Source organism: Pelodiscus sinensis, chromosome 1 (genome assembly GCF_049634645.1).
Source record: "Pelodiscus sinensis isolate JC-2024 chromosome 1, ASM4963464v1, whole genome shotgun sequence".
Classification (NCBI taxonomy): domain Eukaryota; kingdom Metazoa; phylum Chordata; order Testudines; family Trionychidae; genus Pelodiscus; species Pelodiscus sinensis.
The window spans coordinates 264,509,071-264,525,232 of NC_134711.1; the positions used below are offsets into that span (position 1 = coordinate 264,509,071).

General features: G+C 45.3%; 1 protein-coding gene across 3 annotated transcripts in view; it reads right to left on the reverse strand.

Annotated features, from left to right (window-relative positions):
- Window positions 1-16,162, reverse strand: part of NDFIP2 (Nedd4 family interacting protein 2) — an 83,341-nt gene that overhangs the window by 12,412 nt on the left and 54,767 nt on the right. For all 3 annotated transcript variants that reach the window (XM_075918832.1, XM_075918833.1, XM_075918834.1), the window contains 2 exons: window positions 8,841-8,965; window positions 3,966-4,032 (listed from right to left, as the gene is read on the reverse strand). In XM_075918832.1, coding sequence (XP_075774947.1) covers window positions 3,966-4,032; window positions 8,841-8,965 — 192 coding nt within the window. The remainder of the gene's footprint in view (window positions 1-3,965; window positions 4,033-8,840; window positions 8,966-16,162) is intronic.

A 16,162-nucleotide genomic window follows, 5' to 3' on the forward strand; every position in this document is an offset into this window, starting at 1 on the left:
CTAGTAACAGACAGTTGTTCTTCACAAAGCAAATAGTCAACCTGTGGAACTCCTTGCTGCAGGAGGCTGTGAAGGCTAGAACTAGAACAGAGTTTAAAGAGAAGTGAGATCAAGTCATGGAGGTTGGGTCCATGGAGTGGTATTAGCCAGGGGGTAGGAGTGGTGTCCCTGCCCAAAGTTTGTGGAAGGCTGGAGAGGGATGGCACGAGACAAATGGCTTGGTCATTGCTTCAGTCCATCCCCTCCAGGTTACCTAATGTTGGCCGCTGTTGGCAGACAGGCTACTGGGCTAGATGGACCTTTGGTCTGACCCAGTGCGGCCATTCTAAGCTCAGGGCTCAGGGTCGGTGGTCTCAGTGGACCACCTTGATTTTCATGCAAACCTGCTCCTGGGTGGCCAGGCTGGCAGCTCTCCTGCCCTAGACGGCCGCTTTCCTGTGCCTAGTGCAGAGGTCGTGGACGAGGTCCACGATGTCTGCACTGGACCAGGCGGGTGCCCGCCTCTTGCGGTCCTGGGCAAGCTCCCGGGAGCCGCCAGCCTGGTCCCGGGAAGAGGGGGGGGACTGGGGGGCATCGGGTGGCTGGCTCGAGCCGTGCCAGGTGCAGGGTCTGCTGGCTGGGTGCTGGCAGGCTTGCACCTGGCACGGGCACCGTAGCCAGCCTGTGCCCCTTTAAGGGGTCTGGGGCCGGGAGGGGGGCATATGAGTTTCCCTGGTGTTGGCCAGAGTGGCCACCAGGGCAAGCTGGGGAGGTCTAGCCTCCCACTAGTTCGAATTAAGGGGCTACACACCCTTTAATTCGAACTAGTAAGTTCAAACTAGGCTTAGTCCTCGTACAATGAGGTTTACCTAGTTCGAACTAAGTGCTCCGCTAGTTCGAATTAAGTTCAAACTAGCGGAGCGCTAGTGTAGTGCCTATCAAAGTTAATTCAAACTAACGTCCATTAGTTCGAATTAACTTTGTAGTGTAGACATACCCTAACTGGCTTCCTAGCAGGCTGTGAGTGATGACTGGCACCAAGCTGTTGACGCCGGCAGTGCACTGCGCACCAAGGCACCGTCACTTGGTGCCGAGTCCAACTGCTGATCCATTAAGAGAGCTTTCAGATAAATGCTCCACTCTTTAATAGTTTTAGGATGGAAGGACCTACAAATGCGACACGTGTCCAACACACGTCTTTCCTCCAGGCAAAAAAAGCAGTCAGAATGTGGATTGCTGACTGGCATGGGCCTGCGACATGCTACGCAGACTTTGAAGCCAGAAGAAGGGAGTCTCATCCCCCAGACAGAGTCTGTTGGAGGGACCGAAGTCCAACAGTTCACTAGTACTTCACCAGTTCATTAATGACTATCACAATGCAAAGGGAGTGCTTGCTACAGCTAAGGCTAGAACATCTGTTCCACGCACGGTCACTGGCAGTAAGAAGGAACTAAGGATGATGGAGGGACGGGGGTACCCTATATAGTGCGGCATGCATGCGCCACTCCAGGGGGCACTGGAGACGCTGGTCCCTACAGGTACTACTTAGGGGAAAAGTTTCTGGCACGGGTGCACGTGGCAGGCACACACACCTTTGTCGAATGGACATGAACAAGCACTCAAAGAAGAATCCATATGTCTCCCACTCAATTCATAAGGTGCAGACCCTGTGAATTGGACTATCAAGTCTCTCTTGCTCTCTCTTATCCAATGAGCATTTTGTTTTTTCAACTGGAACTATTCACCTAAATCAACACAAATTCATGAAATATTTTGGTTGACCTGATAAAACGTTTTCAGTGAAAAGTATTTTAACCAGAACATTTCGTTTGGCTCTAACTAAAAGTAGGTCATATGGTTTTATTACTAAGCTGAATGCTGAGGTAACAGAGAGGTGAAGGTAAGACTGGCATTCTACTGCATGAACCTGCAGTCATCAACACAAATTGCTTCCACATACAGCTGTAAGGGCTGTGCAAGAGCATCAAGAGAGGGCTGGTAGGCTTTCAAGGAACCACAACTGAAAGCTAATTTTTGATAGCATACATATTAAGCAGCAGATCCAAGCTCAATCAACTTTTTGAATTTCTTCCAGGTGGAGACTTAGCCAACAGTAGTGGAATTTTTTTTTTTTTTTTTTTAGAATCATAAAGCAACTTTTTATACAATTGTATTTTCCCTTCCACGTCCTCCCCCACGCCCAAATCATCCTCCCCTCCAGTGTTCAAAACAGTATTTTGTTAGTAGTCAGTCTGGTTCTTGTCGGTAGTATTCCCCATCTCTCCAGGGCCTTAAAGGAACTGAATATGCAGCTGGTGTCTACACCATGAAGGAAAGGAAAGATGGGTGGGCCTTAGCATGTTTGCTGGCACCATTCAAAAAATCCTTTTGCACAGAAGCAGGAGAGCAGTAAAACTTTCGTATTTTTTTTTTTGTTCAAAAGATAAAAAAAAACAGATTATGCCCATTAAATAGTATTCGCCAGAAAGTAGTAAATCATTTATATCTGTGTCCCTTCAAACTCAGAGTATTCTTTTCTGTGTTCTGTTAAGAGTCTCCACTTAAAAACCGGAGGGTCACAATTTAGTCACTGCAATACATAGCCTAAGATGTTAAATACTGTAATCTTAAAATATGCAAACAATTATGTCAGTCCAAACATTTATTTATCTTTAGAATAATGAATTATAATTATTCAATACATTTAAATGCCTTTTATCCCAAAACATATTATAAACATTAAAAAATAAGGTTAATATTTTCCAACTTTTGAGAGTGAAGTTAAGCTTCTCAATTTGAATTTACTCACAAGATGTTACTGAAATCAATGGGAACTTGAGGCACATCTTTTATATAGGTGGGCAAAAATGAGTTAAATGTCTTGACTTCAGGCACTCACGTCTGAAAATTTTGGCCCAAAATTTTATACAGAATCATTTCACCCACTATTGAAATGAAGTCGCCTCTGGGATAAAATACAAAAGCTATTTAAAAGGCCTGGTGCTCAGGTTTTCACCATTTGCAATTCCCACTGATTTCTCCAACAGTGCACAGCAACAGAGCAAAAACAAATTAAATATAAAAAGTTAAGAATACTTCTCATATTCAGTAGAAAGCACGAAGAAAAATGTTCGGTTACTGGCATATTCCAATGATCTTTATTACTCCTCAACAGTTAAGATCTCTTTTCTACATCTCACTCAACCAGTGTAAGGCCCCTAACATCTCAAGTGGAAAGAGTGCCACCTACTGATTCACATCACATTTTAGTACGTTTCCAGTTAGAAAATAGCAGGAATTAAAATAAGTTAATGGTATAGACTGAACTCTCGCAAAAACTACAAGGGTAGTATGTTCGTCAATATTTAACTAAAGCAGAAACTAAAGAGCAAAAACCAGAAATCTTATGAATCTGAACAGATTTCTTAGTCAAAGAAAACAGACTAAACGGAAGTACTGTGATCAAAAAGCATGACGCCTTTCCCTTTGCCTGACTAATGATTAATGTAATATGTATTTCAAAGACAAAAAAAGGATACTTTCGTAGATCACCCAGACTGATTTTCGATGGTGGTATCTTCTGAGCACTTTGATCATCAATGTAGACATTGAAAATTAACACTTATAACTACCATGTTTCTTAAACTTATAGTTTCCAATTGTGTAATTTCTACACTCTCACCAGCCGCATTTATTTATTTTTGTTTTTAAACACACAAGTTACAAATCAGACATGTGCACAATTATATTAACAGCATAGAACTCTGAACTGAAGATCAGACTAACCAGAGATTCACACAGGAATAGGAGTGCATCTAAGACTTTGGTAAAAGCAATGCAAATAAAATACTAAAGATGATTTTTAACAGATGACAAAAGCATACAGCTTTTAGTACATATTGTAATGTTTTGATTTTTAAAAACATATACAGAACTCATTAAGAAATTCTCTATCAATATAAGATTTGTTTTGAATTGTAACTTACCAAGTACGAGAAATATCCACCAAAGCCAGTACTGTCCATTGAAATATCCAGTAAAATAGTCTGAGAACTGAAAAATACAAGGATTAATCAATTTTAAGTGGTAGTATCTTGAATATATTTTAAATGTAGATATGATACAGTGAACTAGCAAATTAAAATATAAAATACACTCAAGTAGAAAAGCAAACAATTATTTCAAGAAGCTATAAAATACACAAACGGTGTCAGTTTAGTGTTTTTTAACAAAGGATTTCTAAACTTGTTAAAAATATAATACTTATTTGAATCATCTCGCATTTTCTATTAAAATGAATTACTGTCACCTCTTTTTAATGTCTGCAATCCCAAGCACACTACAGCAGCCTGCTGCTTTAGATATTAAACACCAAAAGCCACATTAGTTTAATCTTATCAGACAGGGATGTTCTGCTGACCCCTCAAAAGAAGAGCTTTTGACCTTCTGTATACCCCCTACTGTTAATCGCTACCAAGAATACCAGCCCCATAAAGACCTCCAACTCATTAAAGCCTTTTCATTTTCAAACTAGATGCTCCAGCATTCAGTTCACAGCAGTGAACTGAACACAGCTACAATGAACCTTGAAGTGCATTTCAACAGTTCCTGTTAGTGACCATGGTAGACAGTCTTGTCCTCTCTGTTTTGTGGGAATATGAACAGGCAGCTGGAGGGCTGGGTGTGAGGGTATTTGAGACTGGTATCTTTTCCTTAACCAGACTCCAGACTGAGTGATTCACTGATAAAAAGGTTAATTAAATGCCCCCAGAGTGCACATCAGCTCTCCTTACCCCTATTTTTAACTCTTCCTTAGTAGTTATTAAAAAGGAACAGAATAATTTGTGCAAGCTGTAATAATTCAATAATGTTCTGTATACTCCCTTCCTACCGCTGTTCAGCTTGTTTGATGCATACTGTCACAGAGCTTACCCATACACTCCTTTACAGCACATTTTGTAGAATAGCTAGGCTTTGTCTATACAGGCAGTCCCCGGGTTACGTACAAGATAGGGACTGTAGGTTTGTTCTTAAGTTGAATCTGTATGTAAGTCGGAACTGGCATCCAGATTCAGCCGCTGCTGAAATTAATCAGTTTCAACAGCGGCTGAATCTGTGACACCAGTTCCGACTTACATACAGATTCAACTTAAGAACTCCAGGCGTCCCCAAGTCAGCTGCTGCTGAAACTGATCAGCAGCTGATTCCAGTAAGCCTGGGGCAGAGCAACTCTGCCTCAGGCTTCCTGTAGTCAGCCGCTGGTCAGTTTCAGCAGCGGCTGACTTGGAGACACCTGAGGCAGAGCAGCTGGGGTGCTGCCGGGTTGGTCCAGTAGCGCCAAGGAGCGGTGCTGCGGGACCAACCGGCAGCGCCCCACCTGCTCTACCACAGGCCCCGGGCTTTGCTCCACGTCTTCCTGGTCTGCTGGGGGGGGGACACAATAGCTGCGTCCCCCCCCCCCAGCAGACCAGGGAGACGTGGAGCAAAGCGGCGGAGGACCCGGGCCGGACCGCGGCGCTTCCAGATCAGCGCCGCGGGTCCGGCCCGGGTCCTCCGCCGCTTTGCTCCGCGTCTCCCTAGTCTGCTGGCTCCCCCAGCAGACCAGGGAGACGGGGAGCAGCTTTTCTCGCCCCAGAGGAGGTGGGCGGCGGGACCAGGCGTCCCGCCGCTCCAGTCCTCCGGGGCGAGAAAATCCCCGTTCGTAACTGCGGATCCGACTTACGTCGGATCCGCGTAACTCGGGAACTGCCTGTACTACACGCTTTGCCAGAAGAGGCAATACAAATGAAGTGTGGATTAGCATTTTCTTGTGCTTCATTTGCATATTCTCTTCCGGTCACTTTTTGCGCAAGGGGTTTTTGCACAAAAACCCCTTGCGCAAAAAGTGACCAAAAGAGATTATGCAAATGAAGCACGAGAAAATGCTAATCCACACTTCATTTGCATTGCTTCTTCTGGCAAAGCACGTAGTGTAGCCATTGCCCTACTATAAAAGCCCAGACATCACATACACTAAAGTTAAGATATGAGGTCAGATCCTCAGTTGGTATAAACCAATCAATGGAGTTCTATAGAGTTAGACTACTGAGGATTAGGTTTATGAACTTCATTAGTATTTTTCCAGAGTAGAAATATTTTTCATTCATTAGTTAAAATTCATTACAAAAAGTCTTTGGTCTCTAACAGCACTCATTACAAGTAACTTCTTTAAAAAAAAAAATCAAGTATTCATGTAAGGTAGAGTCAGTGTTGGAATTGAGAGTTGAAACATTTTTATAATTGTTTCAGTTATCAAATCCCTATCTTGGATTCCTAGATATCTAGCATCAGTTGCTTCAGAGACATAAGGTCCCTTCCTGCCTGCATTTGTGACTTTAAGAGACCACAAATCCAGCCCAGTGCATTGCAGTGGGACCAAGTAACCCAACATGTATATGCTAGGAACCAAAAATAGGCATATTTTGCATAATCTCAGGAGAGATGCCTTCTAATTTCTAGAAAGGATGAGATTCCTCAACTCCCTCTCCTCAGCCTTTGTACATTAGGTAAAAAGAGGCCAGTGTAACATAAAGGGACCTAAAAGCCCCAAATTAGCCAAGAGAAAATTCCCCTGGCACAAACTGAGGAAAAAGCTGTAAGGCTGTTTTTCCTCAAGAGCCCCATACCAAGTACTGGAGAGGAGGCATAGCTGGGACATTAGGGAGAGGCCACATCACACAGTGTTATAGAGATTCTTGGCAACAATGCCACATTCAGGGCAACCAAATGAGGTTGCCATATACTGGCTAGATAATATTGCAGTGCTGAAATCACACCAAGAGCTTCTGCAGCCCCATAACAGCTCCAAACTGGGAGAGCACAAAAGATGCCCTAGCTCCCACCTTATTTGGATTGAGCTGAAAGTTCTGTGCCTGTGAACACGTGCTCCAGTACCACAGATTCAAAGTTAAAGCACAGAAGGGACTATTAGGTTATCTGTCCTGTATATTATAGGACATTAAATTGCTCACAGTTAACCCTATATTGATCCCGGTAACTTGTGCTGTTTTTAAGCATTTCCCCAGAGCAGCATCCAGAAAAAGACATCAAGAGTAGGACACTCTACCATTTCCCTTGGTAGTTTGTTCCAGTGGTGAATCATCCTCACTATTAAAAACATGCCTTTTTTTGTACCCCCAAATTTGTATTGCTTCAGCTTTCAGCCCTTTGTTCTTATTACGCCTGTTCCCACTAAATTAAAGACCTTTTGAAGACAGACTTATCAAAGCATCTTTCAAACTTTTTTTATTAAAAAGACTGAGGTCTAAATCTCTTATTGAACTGGAGAAAATGCCTTACATGAATCATTTTTGCAGCTCTTTTCTCCACACACCAGAATTTTTTGGAAACCACTTTTTTTTTTTTTTTTAAATGTTGACAACAGAACTGGACACAATATTCCAGTACTCCAGGAAGAAGTAAGGATCACCTCCCAGCTTCTCATCTGCTGTGTATAAATCCTAGGACTGCAGTAGCCCTCTTTGCACAGCTAGTTTATGTTAAATTGCTTGCTTACCTTAACCAGTGCCCTTCATGGTACAGAAACAGGAATGTGTGTCCGCATCTGCAAAATCATCCGTATACATCCACATCCACAGATGCAGACACCTGCGGATTTGCAGGCTTCTAACCATAGCCCCATAATGCTTTTTAGAGTCACCACTTATATAGTTACAATCCTCCATTTTGTAGGGTTGGCCTGTATTTAGTTCTTAGATATATAACTTCACATTTTACTGGATTAAAAACATTGTTTGAATGGACCCAGCTTGCCAAGTGAATCTCATTGTAAATATTTTAAATCTAAATATACAAAAGGAATCATTTTAGAGACTAGCTTAAGCCCTGTAGAATAGTCTACTATCCCTTCCAAGCCCTTTTTGGCATTCACGTTGGATATTCTTGTTATTCACATAAACATCCAACTCCTTTCTGAATCTTGCCAAATTCTTGGTTTCAACAGCAGACTGGCAATGAGTTCCATAGGTTGGTTTTTTTTTTTTAGTAAGCATTTCTCTTTTTAAATTTTCTACCTTACAGTTTCATTTAACGCAGGATCTCAATCTCCCAACCCACGGACAATCACTGACCAGAGCCATTGGGCAAACTGCCTGGGAGTCCCCATTCTCCAAACCCCGCCCCCAGACTCTCTCACAAGGATGTGGATTTGGGGAATTCTGAGGGGTTATGGCATGGCAGCAGCATTCCCTCCCCTCTTCAACAGTGCAGGAACCATGGGAAAGTGCTCCCTGGGGAAAAATCTAAATACAGATGTATAAGTACGCATCCTCGTGGGATGAAAGTCTGCTGGCAGAGCTGTGTCAATAGATTCCGGGCATGTCACAGAGAACAACAATGGGGCTATTAAGGAATTTCTTCACCTCCCAAAAGCTCCAAGGAGGCCCTGTCGAGACACTTGTATCAATTGATTTGATGGAATGTAAGAACCTAAGTTTATAATACACCTTTATTTTTTTCTTGCATAATCTTTCACAGTTAAATCCTTTTTGATAGAAATAGGAACACTGCAAGGTAAAAACTGTTACAGCAGATACAAAGCAACGCCAATGTTCAATAACCCACACATTAAAAGGACAGTAAAAGCTATTAATTGAATAAAAAGATATTAGCTGACAAAATTTTTCAGTGTCTACTTTAGTCAATATTTTATTGCATTAACTGTTAAATATTAGAACCATATAATAAAAATGCATACATACCACTTTAAGTGGTATTTTAAATAAAGTAGATACACTGAAACAATCTTGATTCATAGTTTCATTTAGTAGAGACAGTCATAAAATAGTCATCTGGAACCTTACCCGTACAATGAGAATCCATTTAATCAGCGATAGGCCAAATCCACAGATTGCACCATATCTTCCTGCTATGGTGTTAGTTATACAGAAGGATAAACAAAATCCAATCCAGTTGAAAATAAATGCCACTACGACCAAGAGAAATAGTAGCTGTATTAGTTACTCTTCTTTAGCCATACAAACTAAGTAACTTTAATGAATAAATGAGTATATTTACAAGATTAGAGATAAAAAATCATATCCTTCAGAAATCTAAATGTTCCTAACGATATACAGTTTAAAAAGTGCACTAGCTAACATCCATCAAGCCAGTTATTTTAAATAGAGAAGACAGACAAATAAAAGTAGATTCTTTTTTAAAAGAGCAAGTGTTATATCCTCTACAGCAGTGGTCTCCAAACTTTTTACACCTAAGATCACTTTTTAAATGACAGACCAAGTCAAGATCTACCGCCCCGCTCCTTCCTTGAAGCCCCGCCCTCTCTATTCTCCTCCTTTCCTTCACTTGCTATCCCCAAGCCTTATACTGCTGCTTTAAAAATTTAAAAAAAATTTAAAAAATTCTGCTGTAGGAAGAGGGCTTTCCAACATTTGGCCTGTCTAGACTGGACCAAACGTCAGAAAACAAACCCTTCTTTTGGAAGCCCCCTTATTCCTCATGGAAAGAGGAATATAGGGGTGACCGAAAGAGATTGTTTGCTCTTCCGCTTTTTTTAGTGGAAGAACAAACGCAACCCTGGAAGAAGAAGAGTTTTTCTGGGATATCTCCAGAATCCTGAAAAACTCCTGCAGTCTAGCCGGACCCTTGCTGGGTTGAGACAGGATGTGTAGTCTCTGGGGTGGGAATGAAAGATTTGGGGGTGGGAAGGGGTGAGAGGTGCAAGCTCTGGGAGGAAATCTGGATGCAGGAGGAGGTGGAGAAGGGGTCACTGTCTCAGGGAGGGGTCTTCAGGCCGGGCAGTGTTGGGGTACTAAGCAAGCCACAGGCTTGTGGATGTGAGGGTGCAGGAATTTGGGTTGGGGTACGTGATGGGGCTCAGGGCAGGGGGTTCCAGTGCATGATAGGCTCAAATCTAGGGTCTGGGGAAGGGGGAATGCAGGAGTGGTTGTGGCCAGATGGGGGCTTGGCCCCAATTGGGGGTTTGTTGGCAAAGGTTTCATTTTTAAATAAAATACTAGGTCAAACAAAAAGTTTCTGCATTGTCTTTATTAATCAGAATGTCAGGGAACCTGCCTTGAGACAGGGGTCACTAACCCATAGAAAAGTCAGTCGGGAGCAGGGGACACAGTACTGGGGAGGGATGCTAGCGGGTTCTGGGGGAGGGGAGAAGGAACAGGGTGCCAGAAGGACAGGTTTCTGCAGCAGGGGCCAGGGTGCCAGTGGGGGACAGGATTCGGCAGCATGGGGGAGGGACGGGGGGTACCCTACACCAGCCACGGAGGGAAGCCTCCATCCCGGACTTCCTCCAGTGCTGACCCTCCTCCCCCGCGAAGGAAGGAAGACCCGTTGCATACCTCTGCTGGCCCCGCCCCCTCCCGCCAAGTGGGGAAGCCCACTCAGGCAACCCTCCCCCCTCATACGCACCTGCCCCGGGGCTGAAACCCCCTCGCGCACCTGCCCCTCCGTGGCACAGGAAAATGCCCGCGTCGGGCTGAAACATCCCCCCCTTTTTCCCCCGTGCGGCACAGGAAAACCCCGTGCGTGCCTGCTCTGGGGCCTGCCCAGCACATACATAAACACCCCCTCACGCAGGGAATCCTCACGCGCACGCCTGACCTGGGGCTGACTCACCCCTTCTGTGCAGTGCAGGGAGCCGATGCTCCCTCCCACGCTGCATCCGGCAGAGCAGCAAGCGCACTTCCGGAACCGCCGGAAGTAGCGCTAAACTGTGGGACTTCTGTCCATCCCCGGGAAGCTGACACTACTTCCATTTTCATTTGAGGTAGGTAGTGGGGCTTCTTGGGGGCGGGGGGGAACAGGACACCTCACGATCGACGGGTCGAGGCCTCATGATCGAGTGGTCGATCGCACTCGACCTGTTGGTGACCATGGCTCTACAGAACTTACTAGAAGCTACTGAACCTCAGAAAAGAGCACCAAATAAGCACTATGAATTGGATAAATACACGAAGTGACACATTCATCTTAGAACAATGAAAAGTGTAGCACGATTATCAGTAAGGAAAATACGATTACAAACACTTAAATCGATTCTATACAGAGATTTGCCTTGTCTGCATAAAAAATTACTTTTTGGTTTATAAAACTGATAAAGTCAAAAAAATTATATTGGGAACCTGACATGTTACAAGAATAGGGCTTTCGATCACTATGATTTGATATCAATGAAATTTCATACCGGGCTCTGGGGGCATAATGCAATCTGCAGTATATTATTCAGATAAGTGATATTATGAAAATGTAATGCCATTTATTTTTGTAAGAGGCAGCCAGCTCGCCGGGAGCAGATGGGAGCCTGCAATCATTCACGGTGACTGATAAACCCAGGCTTATCAGTTAATGGTGTAAATGGTTATACTTTTACATCTCTAGTCTGCACTGCAGCTTGGACGGGGCATCTTAGCCCAGGCAGCCAGACATGTGCTACATTTGTTTGCGTCAACGTACTAAAGTTGCAACAAGGATACTGCTGCACTGCTGGAGAGCTGGCTACACCCCCGTGCTGGTGCGTGTTACCATGTAACTGCAGAAATTTTCCCCAGTTATCCAATTAACATCCCTAATACAGACATATTGAGTCTTATTTCCTGATTCACGGACCACCTGCAAAAAGCCACAAAGGCTAAGTCTGTCTGCCAGGATGCTTGCTTAGCTTAAAGAAAGGGAGATCAGTGAAGTCTCCTTACAAATATCCTGGATTATTGTCTAGTACATTCCAAAGGGAGCAGTCTTTCAGAAATTAGAATTTCTAATTGTAAATTAAATCCAGTGTAAAACAATACATTTTGCACCATAAATCAGCTGAGTAGAGCTATAGTTAATGTTTGACAGGAAAACAGCACTTGAAATGCTTGCTTTCTGGATACTTGAATACACTGAAGGTAAATGCATATACAGTTTTCCCCCTACCTTTAGCGTCTGCCCCCTCACCCAATCTTCCAGATATACAGTAGCCCAAGACTCAAGACAGGTCTGTGACCTCTGCCTGCTCTATTCCACAATGCAGGTCCTTGAATCCCCAAGTCCATGGTTAAATTAAAGGTTTCCAGGTAAAGGGAACCCCACTTTCCCTTCATGGGGCTTTTCCCCCCCTCCAGCCTTGAATTTTGATTCTTGCTCCTCCTTCCCCCAAAACAGATTCAGCAGCAACACTGGCTTCTGTCCCACAAGTTAAAAAATTCACCAAGCAAGGAAGACCCTGCCCTGAAGACATCATGGTCACAAAGCAAAGCTCAGACAGCGAGTCGCAGGAGCTATCTTTGTTATAGACAATTCTTTAAAGGCTATATTGTGATGTGACAATTGCAATAACTTTATTGGTGGCAGGACAGTATAAAAGCACAGAGTAATTCCTCTCCACAGAACCACCCTCCCCCGTCCCAGGCAACAGAACTAGAAGTGCAGGTCTGGGCCATTTGCTGGACAATGGGAAACAGCTGCTCCATTATGCCTTACAATGGGAGTAACTGTTGTAGGATACAGAATGTGCATAAGCCAAGCCCCTCCATCAGAGGGCCAGTTCGTGCCACCAGCACAACAGGCACCCCACTGCCAGCCAGTTGGACTGCCCTCTGGTGCATCACTGTACAGTAGTGGTTCCATGACAATATCTAGTCACACTGGCAAAAGTTGAGAGAACAGCTCCTTCATGTTCCTTCTTATAAAACTTTTGGGTTCCAGGCATACTGCCCTTGTGTTCTTATGCTCTCAATGAGAACAAAAAGTTAGAGCACTCTCCCTGTTTTACTTAATCCAACTACTCTCTCACTAATGTACTTAGACCCTGATCTCTTTGAGGGCTGGTGCCATTTATTTTAGCCCTATATTCACTTCTGCAGTCCATCTGACCAGTTTTATATTAGCTGCTGCAATTTGCACAGGTTGGGTATCCCTGGTCCGGCACCCTTGGAACTTGACCGGTCCCGGATAAGAGATTTGCTGGAACAGGGAAGGTAATTTCTCTAGCCCCTGCTGCCAAACCCCCTGCCCAGCCTGCTGGCCAGCTCCTCACGTCCTGCTGGTCCTGCCAACCCCGCTAGGCAGCCACCACTGCTGGGACCCGCAAGGCAGCCACATGTGCCACACTGGGGCTCCAGGTTTTTCCAGGCAGCTGCGTGCACCATGCCAAGGCTAGGGAAACCAGTTCTAAGTGGTGGGACCGCATTGTCAAGAGGGATGAGAGAAGTGGCTATAGAACTTCTGAATGAGTAAAGCAACCTCCCTGGAGCTATGTGCTGAGCTGGCCCCTGAACTGTGGTGCAAGGACACCCCAATGAGAGCTGAGAAGCGTGTGGCCATTGCAGTATGGAAGCTGACCACACCACACTGCTACTGTTCAGCTGCGAATCTCTTTGGAGTAGGCAAGTTTACCATTGGGGCAGTATTTCTGCAAGTGTGATAAATGACATTTTGCTGGACAGGACAGTGACTTTGGGAAATATGGATGACAGTGGTTGGCTTTGTTGAAAAGGCCTTTTCTAACTGTGGCAGGAACAGTGGCCTGTACATACTGCCACTTTTTCTAGACTTGAAATTTGCAGTAGGAGATATGGAAATGCCCACAGTGATCGCAGATGATACAGCCTTCCCCTTATAGCCATGGTACATGAAGCCTTACATGGGGCACCTGGACAGCAGCAAGGAGCAGTTCAACAACAGGCTAAGCCACTGCCAAATGGTTGTTGAATGTGCCTCTGGCAGACTGAAGGAGAGATGGAAGGATCTCTATAGCAGGCTGGACATTTAGGAGGATCATATCCCCAAGGTGGTGGCTGCATTCTTTTGCTTACATCATTTGTGAGAGTAAGGATATCCCATGAGTGGAGCACTGAGGTACAGCATTTTGACTCACACTTTGACCAGACACTTGAGCTATTAAGAGGAATGCTTATGTTGGCCATCAATATCAGGGAGGCTCTGAGGAACCTCTCTGACAATGAGGGGACTTGAGGTTTCTCTGTGTTTGGGTTGTAGGCGAGGCATTCAGGCCAGAGTTTTGTGTGGGTTCAACACAAATAAAAAAAAAAAACTCATGAAAAAATACCTGACATTTGTTTTTAATTGTATTTTACAACCTCACCGCTGTGCTGATGGCCAGCTATCCAAGTTGGTTTTGCAGGGAGTGGAGTGTAAGGGGGGAAATGTAAGGAGTGGAGTGTAAGGAATGGTTGCTGGATGCAGAATTTCACCTTTGCAGTCATGCATGATTTGGGAAGGTAGAGGCTGTGCTCTTCACTCTGTCTCCCTAACTTGTCTCTACTCGCTTTTGATTGACTGAGCAGTGGAGTGACCCAGCAAATCCTTCACCAGATCATCACACATCCGTGGCTCTCCCCAATACTCCCACACCTTAGTTGGTATATTCTGTTTGATGGTGTCCAAGATGGCTGACTCCTCAAGTCCTGGCCTGAAAACGTAACCATCCATTACCAATAGTGACTGTATTTTTCATGATAAAGATTGTTACAGTTCTATACCATGCAAGGCCCTGGAAATATATTCCCACTTTGTTCGACCATCGTGGAGGCAAGCAGATCTCTGCAGACACTTATATCATGGTGATTTCCTAAAAATGAGAGGGAGAGAGTGTGCGCGTGCGTGTGTGCAGGGGGAGAGTTGATGTTTCCCCAAGAAACATCACTTGTGCATCACTTGTACAAGGAAACAATTTTTGATTATCCTACGCTTATCCATGGACTGCAATCGCTGACATAACCCTGCAGAAGGTCAACAATGTGCTGCCGTTGGTTCTGGCTGCACACGCTGAGGGCTGGTTTGGGAAAGTGTCATACCAGAGGGGTGGGGCAAAGGCAGCCCTGCCATGGAATCTCAATGACAAAAACCAGTAATTACATCAGGCAAATCTTTTATATCATTTTCAAGGAAGATTCTATTGTTATTCTATGCTTGCATTAATGCTGTGTTTGGCCATAGTGAAATACAGCCTCTGGATGTCCCAAACTGAGGTTCCCCCTCCCCAACTACATAGGCTGCCCTGCATGGCCACCATCCGTTCAGTCCTCAATCCAGCCTACCTGTACAGCAACATACCATGTCCTTTCTGTTGCTTCAACATGTGGCATCTTCATAACAACGAGTTCCTGAATGTCCTCACAAACATCATTTGAGAACAATTCCTCACTGCCTGGCTCTCAGGTTGCCACCATAGTGACCCTAGCCTCCTGGCCCTCTTCAGTCTCTTCATCAACTTGGGCTTTTTGTTTATCTGGGACCATATTTTTGGCTCTCTTCTCTTCTTAGAACTATTCACAGTATCCATGGGTTTGGTCATGAGGTCCCCAGTCAGAATTCCATCCAGTTCTTTATGAAACTGGCATGTTTTGGATGTATCAGACTGTCGGTTTCCCTCCTTTGCCTTGTGGTAAGCCTGCTGGAGCTATTTGATCTTGGCACTGCACTGTAAGGTGTCTTGCTCATACCCCTGCTGGCACACAGCACTCAAGAAATATGACCATATATGCCTCAGTTCTTACAGGAGACTTGCAGTTCCAATTGCACCAAATCTTCACCCCACACACTGATTAGATCCAAAAACTCTGCAATGATCCAAGCAGAGGATCATTTTAACGCTACCAGCCCTGTTTCCTTGAGAAGACACCATGAGGACCACTACACAATGGTTTTAATTTTCCCAGGGTTTGCAGGTAGGAGGGGAGCATCTCTTTACAGTGAACCCTCGTTTATCGCGGTAGATAGGTTCCAAACCCTACCGCGATAGATGAAAATCCGCGAAGTAGAAGTAGGATCCTCAAAGCCTCGGGGGAAGCCGGCGGGGGGGGGGGGGGGGGGGGGCATCCCAGGCGCGCCTGGGCTGCTCCCCCGCCGGAGCCCCTCCGCGGCTTTCAAAGCCTCGGGGGAAGCCGGCGGGGGGGCATCCCAGGCGCGCCTGGGCTGCTCCCCCGCCGGAGCCCCTCCGCGGCTTTCAAAGCCTCGGGGGAAGCCGGCGGGGGGGGCATCCCAGGCGCGCCTGGGCTGCTCCCCCGCCGGAGCCCCTCCGCGGCTTTCAAAGCCTCGGGGGAAGCCGGCGGGGGGGCATCCCAGGCGCGCCTGGGCTGCTCCCCCGCCGGAGCCCCTCCGCGGCTTTCAAAGCCTCGGGGGAAGCCGGCGGGGGGGGCATCCCAGG